Consider the following 15,737-nt stretch of genomic DNA (forward strand, 5'->3'; position numbering starts at 1 on the left):
GGCTCACTCGATATTTGCTCAAGCTTGTCGTCATTACAGAAAAGGCTCTCGGTGTCAGCTCATTTATTCCACCTTTACGACCAGACTCACCTTTCTTCTCCCTCTTGCCTTGACCCATTCCTCACTTCCCCTCTTTTTTGCCTCTCTCATTACAAACACTGTCCAGACACGGCACTCTCGTTTATACATTCCCACATCCTATAAATGTGAGGACTCGTGATAAATTAAACTCACGCCCTGTAATTAGAGGGAGACCAAGGGACTGCGTTAAACACATGCCCCTCTCGAGCCTAAATATACCTTCGTTTATTCATCTCCCTCTTTCTTTTTAACTGGCCCAAAGCATCCCGAGCATACTTGTGCTGTGAGAAATGTCTGTGGAAAAGCCCCTGTGCACACACATAATGATTATTGCTGTTGTCAGCTGGCGATGCATTTAAGTGAGTGCAGTATTCAAACCTCTGCATCCAAACCATCTGTGGTTTTCTGCTCTGTGAATACTTAATGGAACAAAATGAGTTTAACTCAACCCTCTAATTTTTTTTTTTTTTTTACCTCCAAACCATAACTCACTGGGTATTGAAAATATCTAAAGATTTCATCATGCAAATCTTACTGTGCAAAAAGGAGACGCTTTTTGCAGACCCAGATTGCTGAAGCCTGTCCCAGCGTGCACTCTGTGAGAGGCTGTCACCCTGGATAGGTTGCAAGTCCATGACGGGAATAACGCGTGTAGACAGAAGAGCACGTTCACGTTTACGGGCGGTCTCCTGTTTCTCTCGCTTTGTTTCTGTAGTGCGGAGTCATTATGAGGTGGGATGATTCTCCAAGAGGTGATTTAGCGCAGGGACAAATCTTCAACTAAGTGAGGAATAAAAATGGGATGACGATTGTGTTGGATGTGCGTTTATCTCTCTCTCCCTCCCCCCACCCCCCCGCCTCCTCCCTCGTCCTCAAAGGGAGTCGATGGAGTAGAGGTTAATGAGAGTCTCACTGCGGTGGTCGGTCGTCTCCGAGATGGCTGACATCATTTCCATGGGGGTGGGGGTGGGGTGGATAAAGCAGGGCAGGGCTTGGCTGAGACAGTTTCCTATTAAAGCTGGAGAAGTGTACATGGCTCGGTACATCCAGTTTCACATGGCTCAGTTTGTAGAGCCAGTCATCTGAAGTTGAACCCTGCAGTCACGATGTACTAACGGTGTCTTCCTTCCTTGTTTGCAGCATGGCGATGATTTGGACAGAGTGAGACATCGCCGTCGAGGGAGCTCTACGAAAGAAGTCAGACATAATCATCTGAAAGAACAACTTTGAATCGTATCACTCAAAGTGCCCCGAGCTGCGTAATGGACGGAGTAGACACCTTGCAGAGCTCTGCCCCAGAGACCAAGGCCGAGCGAATCGCCCGCTACAAGGCAGAGAGAAGAAGGGAGCTGGCAGAGCGCTACGGCAACACGGACGAATTCACCTCCAAATATGTCCGTAGAGACAAGAAAACTGCTGACACATCCGAAACGGTGTCTTCAGAAACCAAGGAGAAGGAGAAAGCGGAGGATAATGGATCAGAGCAAACGGACACCAGGAGGGGCCTCAGGAATAAAGTAGCAGAACCTGTGGAGCGTGCCGACGATGAGCCCGCCCACGAAAAAGAGCCCACCGGTCACCTCGAGACAGACACGGTTTCACCCTCAAAATCGGAGGCCGTCTCCTCCATAAAGACATCCTCTTATTTCAGGTGAGTTTATTCACGTTGTCACAAGTGTGAAACAAACCCACCATTTTTTTCTGCCCATTAAACGACGGCCATTAAACAGTGCAGTCAGAGACGTAAACCTGGCCAGAGGCATGAAACGCAAAACTGCCCAGGCGGAGAGACTCGCAGCGTGCCAGTTCATCCAGTCAGGAACAGATTGCAATCCATTTATTGTTTACATATTTTTGCGCGTATCTCGGCTAACTTGCACGCAAATCTGTCTAAACTGTTCGGAACCGAATCGTGAACCGCCGCTCCTTCGGGAACGTCCGCAGTTCAGCCGGTGAAGACGGCTGTTGGGTTACTGTGAAAGGGCTTCGCAATCTCCCAGTGAGTAAAGAGGAGGCAACCCGTCGGCACATTCGCAGAACACTTGGCGCTTTCTTCTGTTGGAAGTAAACACGGCCGCTGACGTCTCCAAAGTTGGCCGCGTGTGCACAGCAGAGTACTGCCACATTTCTTTCGCATGCGTTTCGCTGTGATGGCATACACGCTGGTCGTCTTGGTTCACTTTGCAGTGATGTGGGGGACGTTGAGCAAGTCCGCGAGTGACCAACCGGTATTGTCATGGAAGGAGTTTTGGAGGTTCCCCCCCACCCCCCATTTGTTGTCAGGAATGCTCTTCTGAGAATTGTGCTCGGAGGGAGTAAAACGTGTCTCGTCGTGGGTCTGAGCTGTAATCGAGCTGGTGATTCTGCCGCGTGCACATAGCCGGACTTGTCTGTTCCTGGAAGAGCTGCCTGAGGGAGTGACGATAAAGAGAGAAGAACTGAAATGGACAGAGTGTTGAGATCATGTCAGAGTTTAGAGCTCGCGGCTGTCGAGTTGCCGAGCGCTGCCAAGTTTCCGTGCCTTGTGCTTGATGAAGCACGATAGCGAGATGGCTGCGATTGACTCGATGATAAGTTTTTCTGGGATATTAGTTTTAGAAGATTGTGAAAGGCATTTTCTCATGTTGAATTCAAATGGAAGCCTCGCACGTGCACTTGCGGCGTGTTTCAGCAGAGCTCAAGTCTCGGTGTTCTGCTTGATCATCTCCCCTGTCAAGATTTGATTGACTACGAATCATTTTCTGCTTAATTGCAGATTTGGATCAAATTTTGCTTTACGGGTTATGAAACGTGAAAGGAACTTTTCTTCGCGTTGTCTTACCACAACAGAACGGATATTTAGCAAAATGCGGAGGAAAGTCACGCGCAAAATTATGGACTATACTTTTAATTACAGAGCACAAAGACGGGTTGATGTGTTTGTCTCGCATGCCTGTCACCCAAGCTACTAATCTTGTCGGTTTTGTCATGACGTTCACTGGGTGTCACACTCCCAACTGTGCAGGCAAACTCATGCAACACACAAGAGTTCAAAAAGAAGGCAGCTATTGTTGTCAAACCAAAAAACTCATCAGTAGATTCCCAGATACTATTCGAGTATGCCTATGTTTGTCTGTCTTTGTTGATGGTATCCGTACAGATGGATCTAACGTGTATTAATAAAACGTATCTGAGATTCTCGACTCGTTCGAGCTTTAATGATTGGAGCTTCACACATTCACCGAACCTTCATAAGCTGCATGTTTGTGTGTCTGCTCCAGAAATAGCATAAAGGAAGCTGGTGCTCAGCTGTGTCAATGATAATGAAAACTGTCTGTCGACGGGTTTATCTGCCACAGGCAGGAATCCTTCACTCGTTACAGTTGAAGGGCGACATTTCAAAACGCTGCATTTTGACATTTACAATAAACTCTTCATTAAATTTCCCCCCTTACAAATGCAGATTCTCTACTGTTCCCGCACGCCACCAGAGACTTCAAGTTCGTGGGTTTCATAGTGAATCTTAGCAGCTGAACCATAGTAGATGCACAAGTGCACCGTTGCTGCAAAAATGGGACTCTTAATCTGAAGACACTGTAAACACCTCACTTCTTCTTTTTTTTTTTTTTCAGAAATCAAACCCACTAATCGGTGAAGAACCTTGCGGTGTCTGTATAACATCACACAAAAACGTGATTTCCAAAAGATAATGGGAGTTGGGAAGGTTTACAGTCAACTGTACACACCATTCAAGGCCCTTCCTGCATGTAATGCTATATCGTATTGTTTTGGGTTGGATGTTCTGTGTGTTATTAAGCTTGTGTAGTAAATGGCAGTAATGGTGCTACACTGGCTCAACAGTGTTAGCCAATTAGATTAGGGACAAGACAGAACGGGATTGGGGCTAATTCTTGTCGACATGTCTGAACCGTGGCTGAGGAGAAGTCCCTGCAGAATGACTAATTTAGCTTTTCCAAAGTTAAGCAAACAAATTTGATGCAATAACAGTACATCTTTTAAATCTGCCACAGTCCTGATTGTGTCCTTTTTATGCTGCTATTTCATTTCACTTAATGCTTTGTGTGTTTGATGTGACTTATCGTAGCACGAGTGAGAAATTTTACTGCAAGTGTTTGATTAATGAAGAGCCCGCCTTCATTTGAAGGTGTTTAACATTTTTCTGTCTTCGACTTCCCCCATTACTCTGTCTGAATTGCTGTTTCTCCTCTCGTTCCCTTCCCTCTCCGCACCACGCTCCATTCTTCTTCTGTGGTTAGTTTTGGCAGAGGTAGGGCTGATTCATGCCGCCCCTCCCCTTCAGCTGACTGTCAAGGTGTGGGTGGGGGAGGTTGACAGAGTCTGCGAACTAGGTGGCGATATTACATCACTTTAATTATCATTGCGCCGACTTTAATTTGGCAGCGTCAATCACGTTTTTAACCATCTCCAACTACACCATCTTTACGTGCCATACATACCTTGGCCTGACATATTCTGACTCCCACTACATCACAAAGCTGTATGGTGGCGTGCAAGCCCGACACTGCCAAAGCTTTCCATAGAAACCAAACCCAAGCCCAGAATTACTCATAATAATATACTGCAGTAAGAATTAGTTTTTTTTGGGACTTAAACCCGTCACCAGTCCAAGGGAAAGTCAGACAAAACTGAATCAGATCCAACGTTTAAATATATTTGAGCTTTTTCTGTTATAACACGGCTGCACAGTCCAGCTAAATGGACCAGATTTCGTCCAGCTTTGGAATTGGAGGCAGGGCTACGTCGGACAATGCTGTATGTCCATGTGAAATGATCTCTGTTTTGATCTGTTTTCATGTGAACAAAATGTGTGCGACGCTGTCAATGTCGTTCAGGAACGACTGTTTGAAAATGTGCGCCATGATTCCCACATTTAGATCTCATTACGTCTCCAGCCGCTACGGTGACCGGCTGTCTACTCCAGTGAGGGCACAACATTTATTTTTACATTCAGTTTTAAAATATCGTCTTTACTCCAGAGGTTTGGTTCAACTATAAAAAGTAGACGCTAACCTTCCCAAAGCGACTCTGCTTTCACTCATCAGAAGCATGCTGTCACACGGTTTACTGTACTGTGTGTTGTAATGGAGCACTTGAGGATGCAAACTAAGCATTTTAAAACGCTAATACCAGCCACTTCAATATGTACGCTTAGATTGACCCCCGATTTCGATCGGGCAGCTTGGGTCCGTCTCCCCTTCTTAAAACCTTTGACCCCTCCCAGATGTCCACCACCAATTCTCCATTGTGTTAAAAGCCGTCCCCCCCGCCCCCTCCTGTTACATCAGAGCTGCTACCCCACCGGCAGCTGCTGTCCCCATCCATTTTTAAACGCCCATTACTTAGAGATGAATGGCCACCTTCAGATGCTGCACGGGTTTAGCTGTTACATCACTGCCAACATGGGACTGGAAGAGCAGCATGAGTAAATGTTGCGGGATGCAGACCACGCAAGGCTTGCTGCAGTTCTCGTGTTACTACTTTATGTTGGAGCATGTGTTCTTCCGCTTGATTTGAGCGTACGCTTGTGGATTATAACCGTGTAAGCGAGGCTTATGTTTCTTCCGACTTTGCAAGCATCAGTTGTTACAGACATGTAGATTCTGTCACTTTATTATGTTAGAGAGTGACCTCATTTGTATCTCTCTCTCTTTCTCTCCCTCCCTCCCAGGCTGCAGGACGCTGGTGACACAGAGGAACCAGACGGTAAGATGAACATGCTCCCCCCTTCCCTGCACTCGGCTCCTCTATTGTTCCCCTTAAACTCCATTCAAGTTTTGTGAGAGGAATACTGAGCTCACTGCTGATGTCAGATTATCTGCCTGGTTTATAGATATTGGCTCGTTAATGCTCTTCCACTGAGGAGGAGTGACAGAAAATAAATGTGCTTGGCTGATGCGCTTGGATCGGTTTTGTTGTCGGTGTGTAATTTAAAGTGAGTGTTTTACCTCAGGTGATGGTTTTCAAAAAATAAAGGAGATCGTGTTTGGCACGTGTTTGTAGACCTTTTATGAAAAAATGTGCAAAACATGTCTGTGCGTGTGTGTGTTTAGTTGTAAAAATGCAGCGACACTGGAAGCTTGTTTCAGCCTGCCAGCGTGCCAACTACATTTGGAGTATTGTGCTATAAAAGGAAGACAATACTAAGTTTATATACGTGGACCTCGGGCTGCTTTTTTGACTCTCATTCAGCCACCTGAGCCCACAGCCTGAGAGCCTGTCTGTGTCAGTGGCTTTCTGCCTATTTACCCACCAGTTGGGCTACCCGGATATTTCTCTGTTTACATATTTGTCCGCCTTATTTGTGTTTGTGTGCGAGACTGCACAAGAAAAAGAAAGGACAGAGAGATGTTGTAAGATGGTACGTTGAGCAAAAAAAACAGTTATTTCACTGTTGTAGGGCCTGTCAAGTCATGTTGCGTAATGTTGTATTTGCTCAACACGGATTTTTATTATTTTTTTTTTTTACCCTTTTGAGAACCTGATTATATTCCCTAGAAGACCTGTACACAGACAGCTGCAGAAACCACAGACATGCAGTATTTATTTTCTGTTCCACACATGCTCGGTAGATTGCCGTCTGCAAGAAGTAGTACCCCCGAACTCTGGGCAATTTTCCTTCACGAATTGTTGCGCATTTGTTTAGGTCACCTGATACTGTGTACTGGTTCTTTAACCTGACACCTTTTTTTTTTCCCAGACTTTTTCCCTGTAAAAGTTCACAGCAAGCATACATGGTAAAAGACAGAGCTGGTGTATCTCTGTGTACATAAATCACAGGCTCTATCCAAACACTGGCTAGTGTATTTGACTGAGGTGCTCACTCACCAGCTGCCATTGGTTTGGCTTTTTTCATTGCAACGGCGTCGTCTTCTCAGTAAACTTTAAAACACCTCACGAACACATATTCTGCAGACTGTCACACGTTGGCACATACAGGTTCACATTCAGTCGCTTTCCTCTTCTGTCAATACAGACAGAATATTCAGTTTCTCTATTTGTCCCTTAAGCTGAACGTGTCCCAGATGTAAATGGTCTCTTACTGTAAAAGCCTGTATGTAATCAAATATTTAGGATCAGATGCCATTGTTTGTGTCGGGTCAGATTTCTGCCTGTTAAACTGTTTTTTTTTGTTGTTTTTTTAAATCAGACAAATAATGTGAATCACAATATATTAATGAGAATTTTGTGAGGCCTCGTTTAATTAGGGAACAGAATACTCACAAAATAATTACTAAACTACAGACTCGAGGGGAAAACCACCAGATGAGACAAGATAGGTGCGAGTGTGGGAGTGGGAGAGCATTGACAGTGCGTTCATGTGACTGATGGAGCTTCCCGTCTGAGCTGGCAGACAAGTCCAAGCTCGGCGCCAGAACGCCTCTCATGGTCACATCAAGGGTTTCCCCCGACCCTTCGGCTGCACAGTAATACATGTATACAAACATACAACTACTGAGCAACTCACCAAGTCCCAGTGGTGCTGGTGGCCACATAATCATTATGCTGTGTATCGTGCCGCATCTAGATTGCAGAGGGTTTACAGAAAATAAGCTCTACTTGACTGTTGTCGGTGGGAGAACGTCACGTTCTGGTGCTCTGTGCTATTGTTCAGAACTCACTGGCGAACACTTATATTATGTTCTGCTGGCTATTCCTAGGTCAAAGTCCCATTCAACAAGCTCTCAACAGTTATAAGTGAGTGGTCTTGTAAGATGGATGGAAATACTTATGGAAGAGTCTGTAAACTCAAGTGGGGCTTTTTCCATCTCTTGAGTTTTTTTTTTTTTTTTCTGTTTTTTTCCCCCCCTTTCCTCTCTCTCTTTGTCTCAAGTTTGGATGGATGGTGATGTAAAAAGATTGGACTACAGGCAAAACTATAAGAGTACAGTCTGAGTGGAGTCACCAGTCTACAATGCTTATTGTTTCATTATCTGAGCTAAACTAAGTTCTGGACAGCAGGGGAGCTTAGAAATATAAATCAAAACTGGAGCTTTTGTTTTGTTTAGTTTTTTTCTTGCATTGGAAACGGCGAGTTTGTCAGAGACGTGCTTTTACTTTGGTTAAAATGTCACATTGTCAGGGCAATAAAAGCAGATTTAAAGTGGGAGAATGGTTTTGACTTTGCTGACTTAAGAAATTTGTGTTCTTCTGGAATACCATTAAATTTAATGGTTTCCTTTTGTACAGATTTCAAGATTATATTCTCAGGGCTGGTTTTGATTAGACAGCCCACTTGAGACCTAATTCTCTTTTTGGCTGTCGAGTGTATATATGCATAAACACAAAGTAAATATATCTATGCCTGGGAAAAAAAAAGCCAGATATCTCACTATTGATCTCTTCCACTGGTGCCCAGTGACTTCTCGGACTCAACCTGACGCCAGTGGACGCTTCACTGTTTTCATTTTACTTTTCAGGTCCAGAGACATCTTTAGAAACCGTTACTGCCAGTGAGAAGAGATTCCACTTGCAGCATATATTGACAGAGAGAGATCAGTGTGTTTGTGGAGGAGTTTGCCGGAATACGTTTGTGCATTAAAGTACCTGTTGAGTCTCCCTTTGTGTAAGTGTCAGTGCTCAGTGTTTATGCAGCAACAACGCATTATGCTGCGGATACCAAACAGAGTCTGGTATTAACAGACCTAAATTCACTGTGGGAATATACGGTTCTGGCCACGCTTTGAAACTCATAGTTAGGGCTCGCTTGGATGACCCTGAACCAGGCTGTAGTCATGCAGCTATAGGCCCAGGTTACTACTTTTATTTTTATTTTTATTTTTGGAATTGATGTTTTAAATGTGGTTGTCGGTACTTTGTTTGGTACTAAGTTGACATCTTGACTGATCACGCGTCATTAAACTGGCAGGAAGTAATCACACTATTTGAGTAAATTAATTCCTCGCTGTTGCGTTCGTGGTCAACATTACAGTATGTGTTTGTGTGTTTTCAGCTGATGAGAAGCCTGTGGACTCAGCCAAGAGGAGTGTAACTTCCAAGATGTCTCTCATTAAGGTACGGTATTTTGGTTTGCCATCTGTCTTCCTTTATACAAGAAGTTTGTGGTGTGTGTGTGTGTGTGTGTGTGTGTGTGTGTGTGTGTGTATTACTCATGTTGTGGGGACATAAATCTGTTTACACAGCAACATATCACGGATACACCTCCTCCTTGGAGACAAAAAGCAAGTCCTCTTAATGTAAATCAATATATTTTGTCATGAAGACTCGGCTTATGGTTTGGGTAAAGTTATATTTGGGGGCAGGCGCACAGTGGTTCGGGTCTCCGTGAATGCAAGTCAGTGTATTGTCCTCTCAAGTAATGGAAACATGTACTGCATGACACATAATCTGTTGTTTAACATTTGATTGTGTCACAAACATTTTCTTGCACATGTTTGAGGCCCAATTTGCCCAGTCGATCTGGAAGAAGCACATTTCCACTCCAGCTCTGTCCAAGTCATTTCTTTTCTTCCCATATATTTAAAAATTTAAACACGGCACACGAGGTTCAAAACAACAATTTATAAAGGTGATGTCACAGTTGCTGTAGCAAAATTTTTCTACAGTCTCTGGTTAATTCTTTTCACTTCCCTCACAGATTTACTCGCAGCCTTTTCTAGTGCAGCTGGTGTACACTTCAACTCCCCTCTGCAAGTTTGCTCCATTAATAACAAATTGAGCCGTTCCATACAGCACTGAGCTGTCCTGCACCTGGATGCACGCTTGGCCAAAGTCATGACTTCAGCTCACACACTCTGTGGAGGTCTTAAAAAAGTGGTGGGAAGAAAAGTCCGCAGGGCTAAAAGATGCACTCCGGAACAAAAACTTCAAAATGTACCCAATCCTACGGGAGATCTTCAGATGTGTGCTTGAAACTGAACGGAGTATCGGTCTTTCCCAGGCTGCTCAGGATTCAGAAGTGGTTAGGTTTCATGATATTTGATGTAAATAGCTGCTCTAACTTGGCCTTTACAGACCAGGAACCGTGCCAATGTTGGCCAAGTGAACCCAGATGGCAGCAAAGTTACTCCAACTAAAAGACTTGCTGGGAAAACGGTCTCCTACAAAGAGGAAAATCACACTGCCCCCCTCCCCCCCTCCTCTATCCTTTGTTCTGACCTAGATCTCTGTTATTTTAAAGTGTCTCTCACTTGACCGTCATCAGCAGTGACAGATGCCCCTTTTCTGTCTTCACTTTTCCTTTATCACTCATCTCTCCTCCAACAGTCCCTGTTGAAAACCGGTGAGTCAGTGTCTCCATCAGAAGAGACAGAGTAGGAGTGAGGTTACATTATGTCTGCTTTCCAGCATGGATGGAGGCAATAAAACGTGTACATAGAGACTTGTGGAGAGAGACACAGCTCATTTATATTTTGAATTTCCTGACAGAATGTCCTGAGTGTATAAAAGTGTGTTTTGCAGAAGGTAGTAAATCCTTCTTGGTGGAAAATGAGTTCCTTCTTTATCATCAGTGAGTATCACTTAGTTTGTAAGTTGCATCTAATTGTCTAATTTAAGGGAATTTAATTTCCGGTATTTTGCTCACAGCAGGCGATCCACTTATCTGCAGCAGGTCACTCCAGGGCCTCAGTAAAGTGTTTACTAACAAAGGTTTCACAGCTGCATGGTTCACACCATACGTAGGTCTGAAAAAGTCGGGCCAGTAAAAGACAGACCGAGATAAAGTGAGACGCATAAATCTCGTCACTTTTTTTTTTTTTTTTTTAGTTATTTTCCATGGATCTTTTAACCACAACCCTCTGTCGTCAACAGTGTCTTTACCCCTCAGGTCTTTAAAATGGACATTGAGTGAGATAGACTGTGCATCCACTGAAGCAACATTCATGGAGATGGCAACAAGTAATGAAAACAAACCACAAAGATTCCCTTGAGGAGAATTTGCTTTAATGTGGAAATTACCAGCACTGCTCATCTTTTTCTATTTAAATTCTAGCTGTATGTCCTCAGGGTAGGGAGCAGTCTCATACTTGCTCCTTCACACAGCAACACCCTACTTCACAATCACTCCTCCATTACAACACTGACCTCTGAGCAACTCATGGAGCATCTTGAGGGTTAACTGCTTTTCTCCAGCAAGGGGGTGGAGCTTTATTCATTCATTCACTTCCCTTATCAAGATATTCTTTACAGCGGGTGAAGGACTTCAGCAGTATTTGTTTTCCAAACTGAAGTCTAACTTTTAGGCTGCGTCCCCCCTTTCTCTGTCTTACCTGTAGGAAGTGGAGGGGACGGAGGATGGAAGCAGCGGTCGGCACGGCAATGACCGAGTGAAGCATGAGCTAACGAGCGGTGACGAAGAGGAAGCCTCCAACAGGTGAGTAATTCAGATTATTTTTATGTCGGCGAGGTTAGACCATTTTATCAGACTAACTACATTAGAACTTTGAATATTGTCTTTTTTCAACTCTTGGCTACTATGATGAATTAGACTGTACAATACCAGTAGTTTGTAAGAAACACCTTGAAAGGAGCTGACACACTCACACTGGGCGAGCAGACTTAATGGAGTACTGAGGTAATTACAGGGCAATTGAAAGGCTTGTCTAATGTTGTAAACAGCTGCAGAGATAAACCAGATAAACCTGCAGAGCTTGCCTTTAATACCACACATGGCCTCTTGCGCACACACACACACACACACACAGAGACACACGCGCACGCATAAACACACAAACACTCAGTGGTTTGTGGTAGCCATGGTGATGCAATCCAGATTAAAGTTTATAGCTGCAGCAGTGAGAGCCATACTGTACTTAGAACTGTAACCACTGGACTGTGTGTGTGTGTGTGTGTGTGTGTGTGTGTGTGTGTGTGTGTGTGTGTGTGTGTGTGTGTGTGTGTGTGCGCATGCCCGCTGAATTCATTGTGCAGAGAACAAAGTGACATGAGTTTAAACTGACCCACAAACCTTTCCCGGTTTCTTCCCAAGTCAGGAATCATGTCAATATGCGTGACCCTTTACAGCTGAACATTCTCACTGGCCTTCTCAGCACAGCTGCATTGCATCACATACAATATGAATAGTGAATCCTTTTGAAGAACTAACTACCAAAACAAAACTGTTAAATTAAAAAAAAAAACAATAAAAAAAAACAACAACATTGCTCCGAAGATTAAAAAAAAAAAAAAAGCGTGCCGAAAGGAAAAGCGAAAGTTTCTGAGCAGTTTCTGACCTTTCGAAGGTCAAAAATGAGATCATAATGTTGTTGTGTTGCTTAGTCTGCTGTGGTATGGAAGCAAATTCTTCACTGAGTGTATATATAATTATGTTGGACCAGTGCCTACATTGATTAGAAAGTACCAATTCAGTGACTATTGATTTTGAAAACGGCAAGTTTGTTTACAAAATCTGCTGAAGTGATGTAGGATACAAGTCAGATATTGCTCAAATATAGACTGTAATTATACTGTAACTAGTAATTATATCCCTAACTAGGAGTACAATATTCATAGCAGACTGAAGATACCATCAATTACGCTCTTTCTGGCAATTCCATTGTACAATGGCTGAATTGTTTTTGCATCACATTTTTTTTAGTTATTTTGTTTACACTTTCTGTCTCTTTCTACCTTTTTTGTCCATTTTTCAGCCTCACTAAAACACGTATATCTAAAGCCATGGAGGAGAGAGAGTCCCTGGATGAACCTTCATGGAAGCAGCAGCGTGAACATGCTGCCGAGGAACAGAAGGTTTGTTTTATTTTTATTGGATAAGTGATGTATTTTAAAGATGTTACTTAAAAAAAAAAAAAAAACTTGGTAAAGGTATCTTTAAAATAAGAAATGGTTTTCATAAATCAGTAGGCTCAAATATAAAAAGCCTCTCCGTGTTCAGAAAGATCATATTTTCTGCCATATGGAGGCCAATTCCAAAACTCTTACTCACTTCACTTTTTTTTTTTTTCTCTCAGGTCTGGTTTAGTTTATTTTCTTCCTTTTGAAGTTAACGTGCAGAATATAATTCATGTCACTGATGTACAGTTGCAACACACGCACACACACACACACACACACACACACACACACACACACACACACTCTCACTTAAACACATACATTCATACATTCTTTAATTTTTCTGGACAAAATGTTATCATACACTACGATCTTAAACTGATCCTCACGAGTAATTCTATTATGTACACATATATCCACACACGTCATACACTCTGGTGTTCATTAGAGCAGACCACCAGATCAGTGTTGCACTTTCACACCCAGCTGGCCTCCCAATCTGCTTCTCACTTCGTCTCCTCCTAAATCAGCGCTCGCTCCCAACCTTTGGCCCGTTAGTAGGACGTCTGCTGTTGTTCCAGCTGTTGTGTCTTCTAAGTGGTAACATATTGAGAACACACGATGCAAAAAGTATTGCTATATTTAACTTCTGATCTCAAAAATGTCTTATTTGTGTCATATTTTTGGATGCCTCGACCTTGCTACAATATTTCGCACATCAAATGTTCTCAATTAACAAAAAAAGACAAATTTGACGAAGGACAAATCCTTCTCAATCATTCTTGACACCGTTTATTTTTATATATTCAACCATGAATATTGCGTGGAATCAAATCAAAATGCTGCATTGAAATAAGCATGAGACCAATATATTGACTTGGACTAGCTGCAGTCAGGCAGGAGGCTGCATCCTACAGGAGGTGTTTGACTTTGGCTGCCTTAGTTAGAGGTTTTTAATGAAGTATCACATTGCCTCATTACTCTGGTTTAAAACTTGGATACACTGTCATCTCTGGACTGAAACCACTGACTTGATGAAAAGTTATGATTCTACTTAAGCATTCTGCAAAATAGCATAGGCAATCGTGTGTGTGTTCAATGAAACCTTTCCTTTCTTGCTATACAAGTTTAAAAGAGACTTCATAGTTATGTAGTAGCTGGTAGTAAAAAAACAAAAACAAAAAAACCTTTCTCTGTTTCCTCCTCTCTACATCAGTCTTCCAGTCTCCTCTCTGATAGAGTGTCCCCCCTCGGTCAGAGCAAGGACGCCTCCCCCCCTCCCAGTCCTCCTCCCTCCCAGTCTGCCTCCCTGCTGCAGCGCCAAGACTCAGGGCCTCACGGCATCAAGGGAATCCTAAAGAAAAGCCGCTCCACCAGCGTGGAGTCCGACCACAGCGAGGGCTCGACGCCTGAGCGCCTTCCAGCCCGGCAAAGCAGTGTCACCCTGAGTCATCCTGAGAGTGAGGAGGAGGAGGAGGAGGAGGAAAAGATTGAGGAGGAGGAGGAGAAAGAGATTGAGGAGGAAGAAGAGGATGAAGAGATGGAGGAAGAGTTCAATGGGGAAAGTGACAAAGAGGATGAGTCATTAAATGATGACATCACAGACGGGGGGAGCATCAGTGTCCACAGACAACAGAGAGAGGGCAGCAGCAGCAGCAGCAGGGGGAGCTTTGAGGAGATGCGGAGCACCTCGCCGGACGAGAGCTTCGACAAGACCTCCACAGTGTCCGAGGACGTTGAGGACCTGGACAGCAGCTTGGATGGAAGCCTGGGCTCGTCACTCAAACAGAGGTCAGGATGTACACAAACACACACGGAATAAGGAGAGAATAAGTATAAGGCATCATTCAAAGAAGAAAAAAAAAAAAAAATCCCCAAATACCTCATTATCTCGTAGAAACACTGAAGAATTAGCAATAGCTGACGAAGACAAACAGTTTGCTGTACTCGTATAATCAATATTGAAGCCTGAGAAATGTTCTGCAAACTTAATAAAAACATTACTTTACGACATCTTAATAGATTTAAATAGAGTTTGGGTTTATTTTTAATGGAACCATGTGACTTAAGCTCCTTTAATCCTTTACTGTTGCAAATTCCTCCTTATACAGTATTACAGTAAATTTACGATCAAATATACCAAAAGACCAGCCAGCAAATACAACTTTTAAATATCTGTAATATCCAGATTTATGACTCGGATTAAGCTTTTTTTTTAACTGAATGTACGAGACTACATTTTCTTGCTCCCTTAAATAAATCAAGGGCAAAACTAATGTGTCCTAATGTGGCTTTTTCAGACTGGCAGAGGTAGCTGATGGAGAAGGTGAGAAGAGGGACAGACAGGAGAAGTCGAAGCCATCCGATCAGATGCAGTCATCACTGGCTGATCGCTTCAACAAGCTCCAAGATGCTGAAAATGCCTGGATGAAAAAGGTGAGTTCTTGCCTACCGAACAAGTGGATCAGTTGTTATACAAGAAAACCTCTGCAAGAGTTCTTAAAAAAAAAAAGAGAAAAGAGTAAATTCTTTTTTGGGCCTGTGAAAACTGAACCATAAGTACAACCGGCCATATGTGGCAGCTTGCCCCTCAGCTTTGTGTGCAGGCGAAGACAAACTTGGCTGTGGACACACCTCTCCCTCTGCTGAATCAGCTTATTTCCCAGAGTTGCTGCCAAGAGGGTGTGAGGTTAGGAGGGCTTTGGGGGTGCAGCGGATTTGGGAGTGGTGATGCCAGAGCCAGAGATCTAGGGCTCAGCTAGCATCCCAAACAGCACGGAGGATACGCCTCCTTCCCCTTGTAAAAATAAAATCCTACACCTGCAAGCCTTCCAAGCTAATGCTTCCTTCCTTTTGTTGGATTTTTTTTTTTTTTTTGCACT

At 43.5% G+C, this 15,737-nt stretch overlaps 1 protein-coding gene across 4 annotated transcripts in view; it reads left to right on the forward strand.

Moving 5' to 3' along the window:
- The window catches only part of svild (supervillin d), a 40,987-nt gene that overhangs the window by 10,815 nt on the left and 14,435 nt on the right, over positions 1-15,737 (forward strand). For 3 of the 4 annotated variants that reach the window (XM_069155580.1, XM_069155581.1, XM_069155582.1), the window contains exons 2-8: positions 1,222-1,732; positions 5,771-5,805; positions 9,053-9,114; positions 11,337-11,434; positions 12,711-12,810; positions 14,072-14,646; positions 15,156-15,291. In XM_069155580.1, the coding sequence (XP_069011681.1) occupies positions 1,344-1,732; positions 5,771-5,805; positions 9,053-9,114; positions 11,337-11,434; positions 12,711-12,810; positions 14,072-14,646; positions 15,156-15,291 (1,395 nt within the window). In that variant the 5' untranslated portion in view covers positions 1,222-1,343. Of the gene's footprint in view, positions 1-1,221; positions 1,733-3,714; positions 3,828-5,770; positions 5,806-9,052; positions 9,115-11,336; positions 11,435-12,710; positions 12,811-14,071; positions 14,647-15,155; positions 15,292-15,737 lie in introns of those variants that run through there. The other variant, XM_069155583.1, reaches the window with a different exon arrangement.

This window comes from Embiotoca jacksoni, unplaced genomic scaffold (genome assembly GCF_022577435.1).
Source record: "Embiotoca jacksoni isolate LCO1_2020_lvr unplaced genomic scaffold, fEmbJac1.0.p SCAF_20, whole genome shotgun sequence".
Classification (NCBI taxonomy): domain Eukaryota; kingdom Metazoa; phylum Chordata; class Actinopteri; family Embiotocidae; genus Embiotoca; species Embiotoca jacksoni.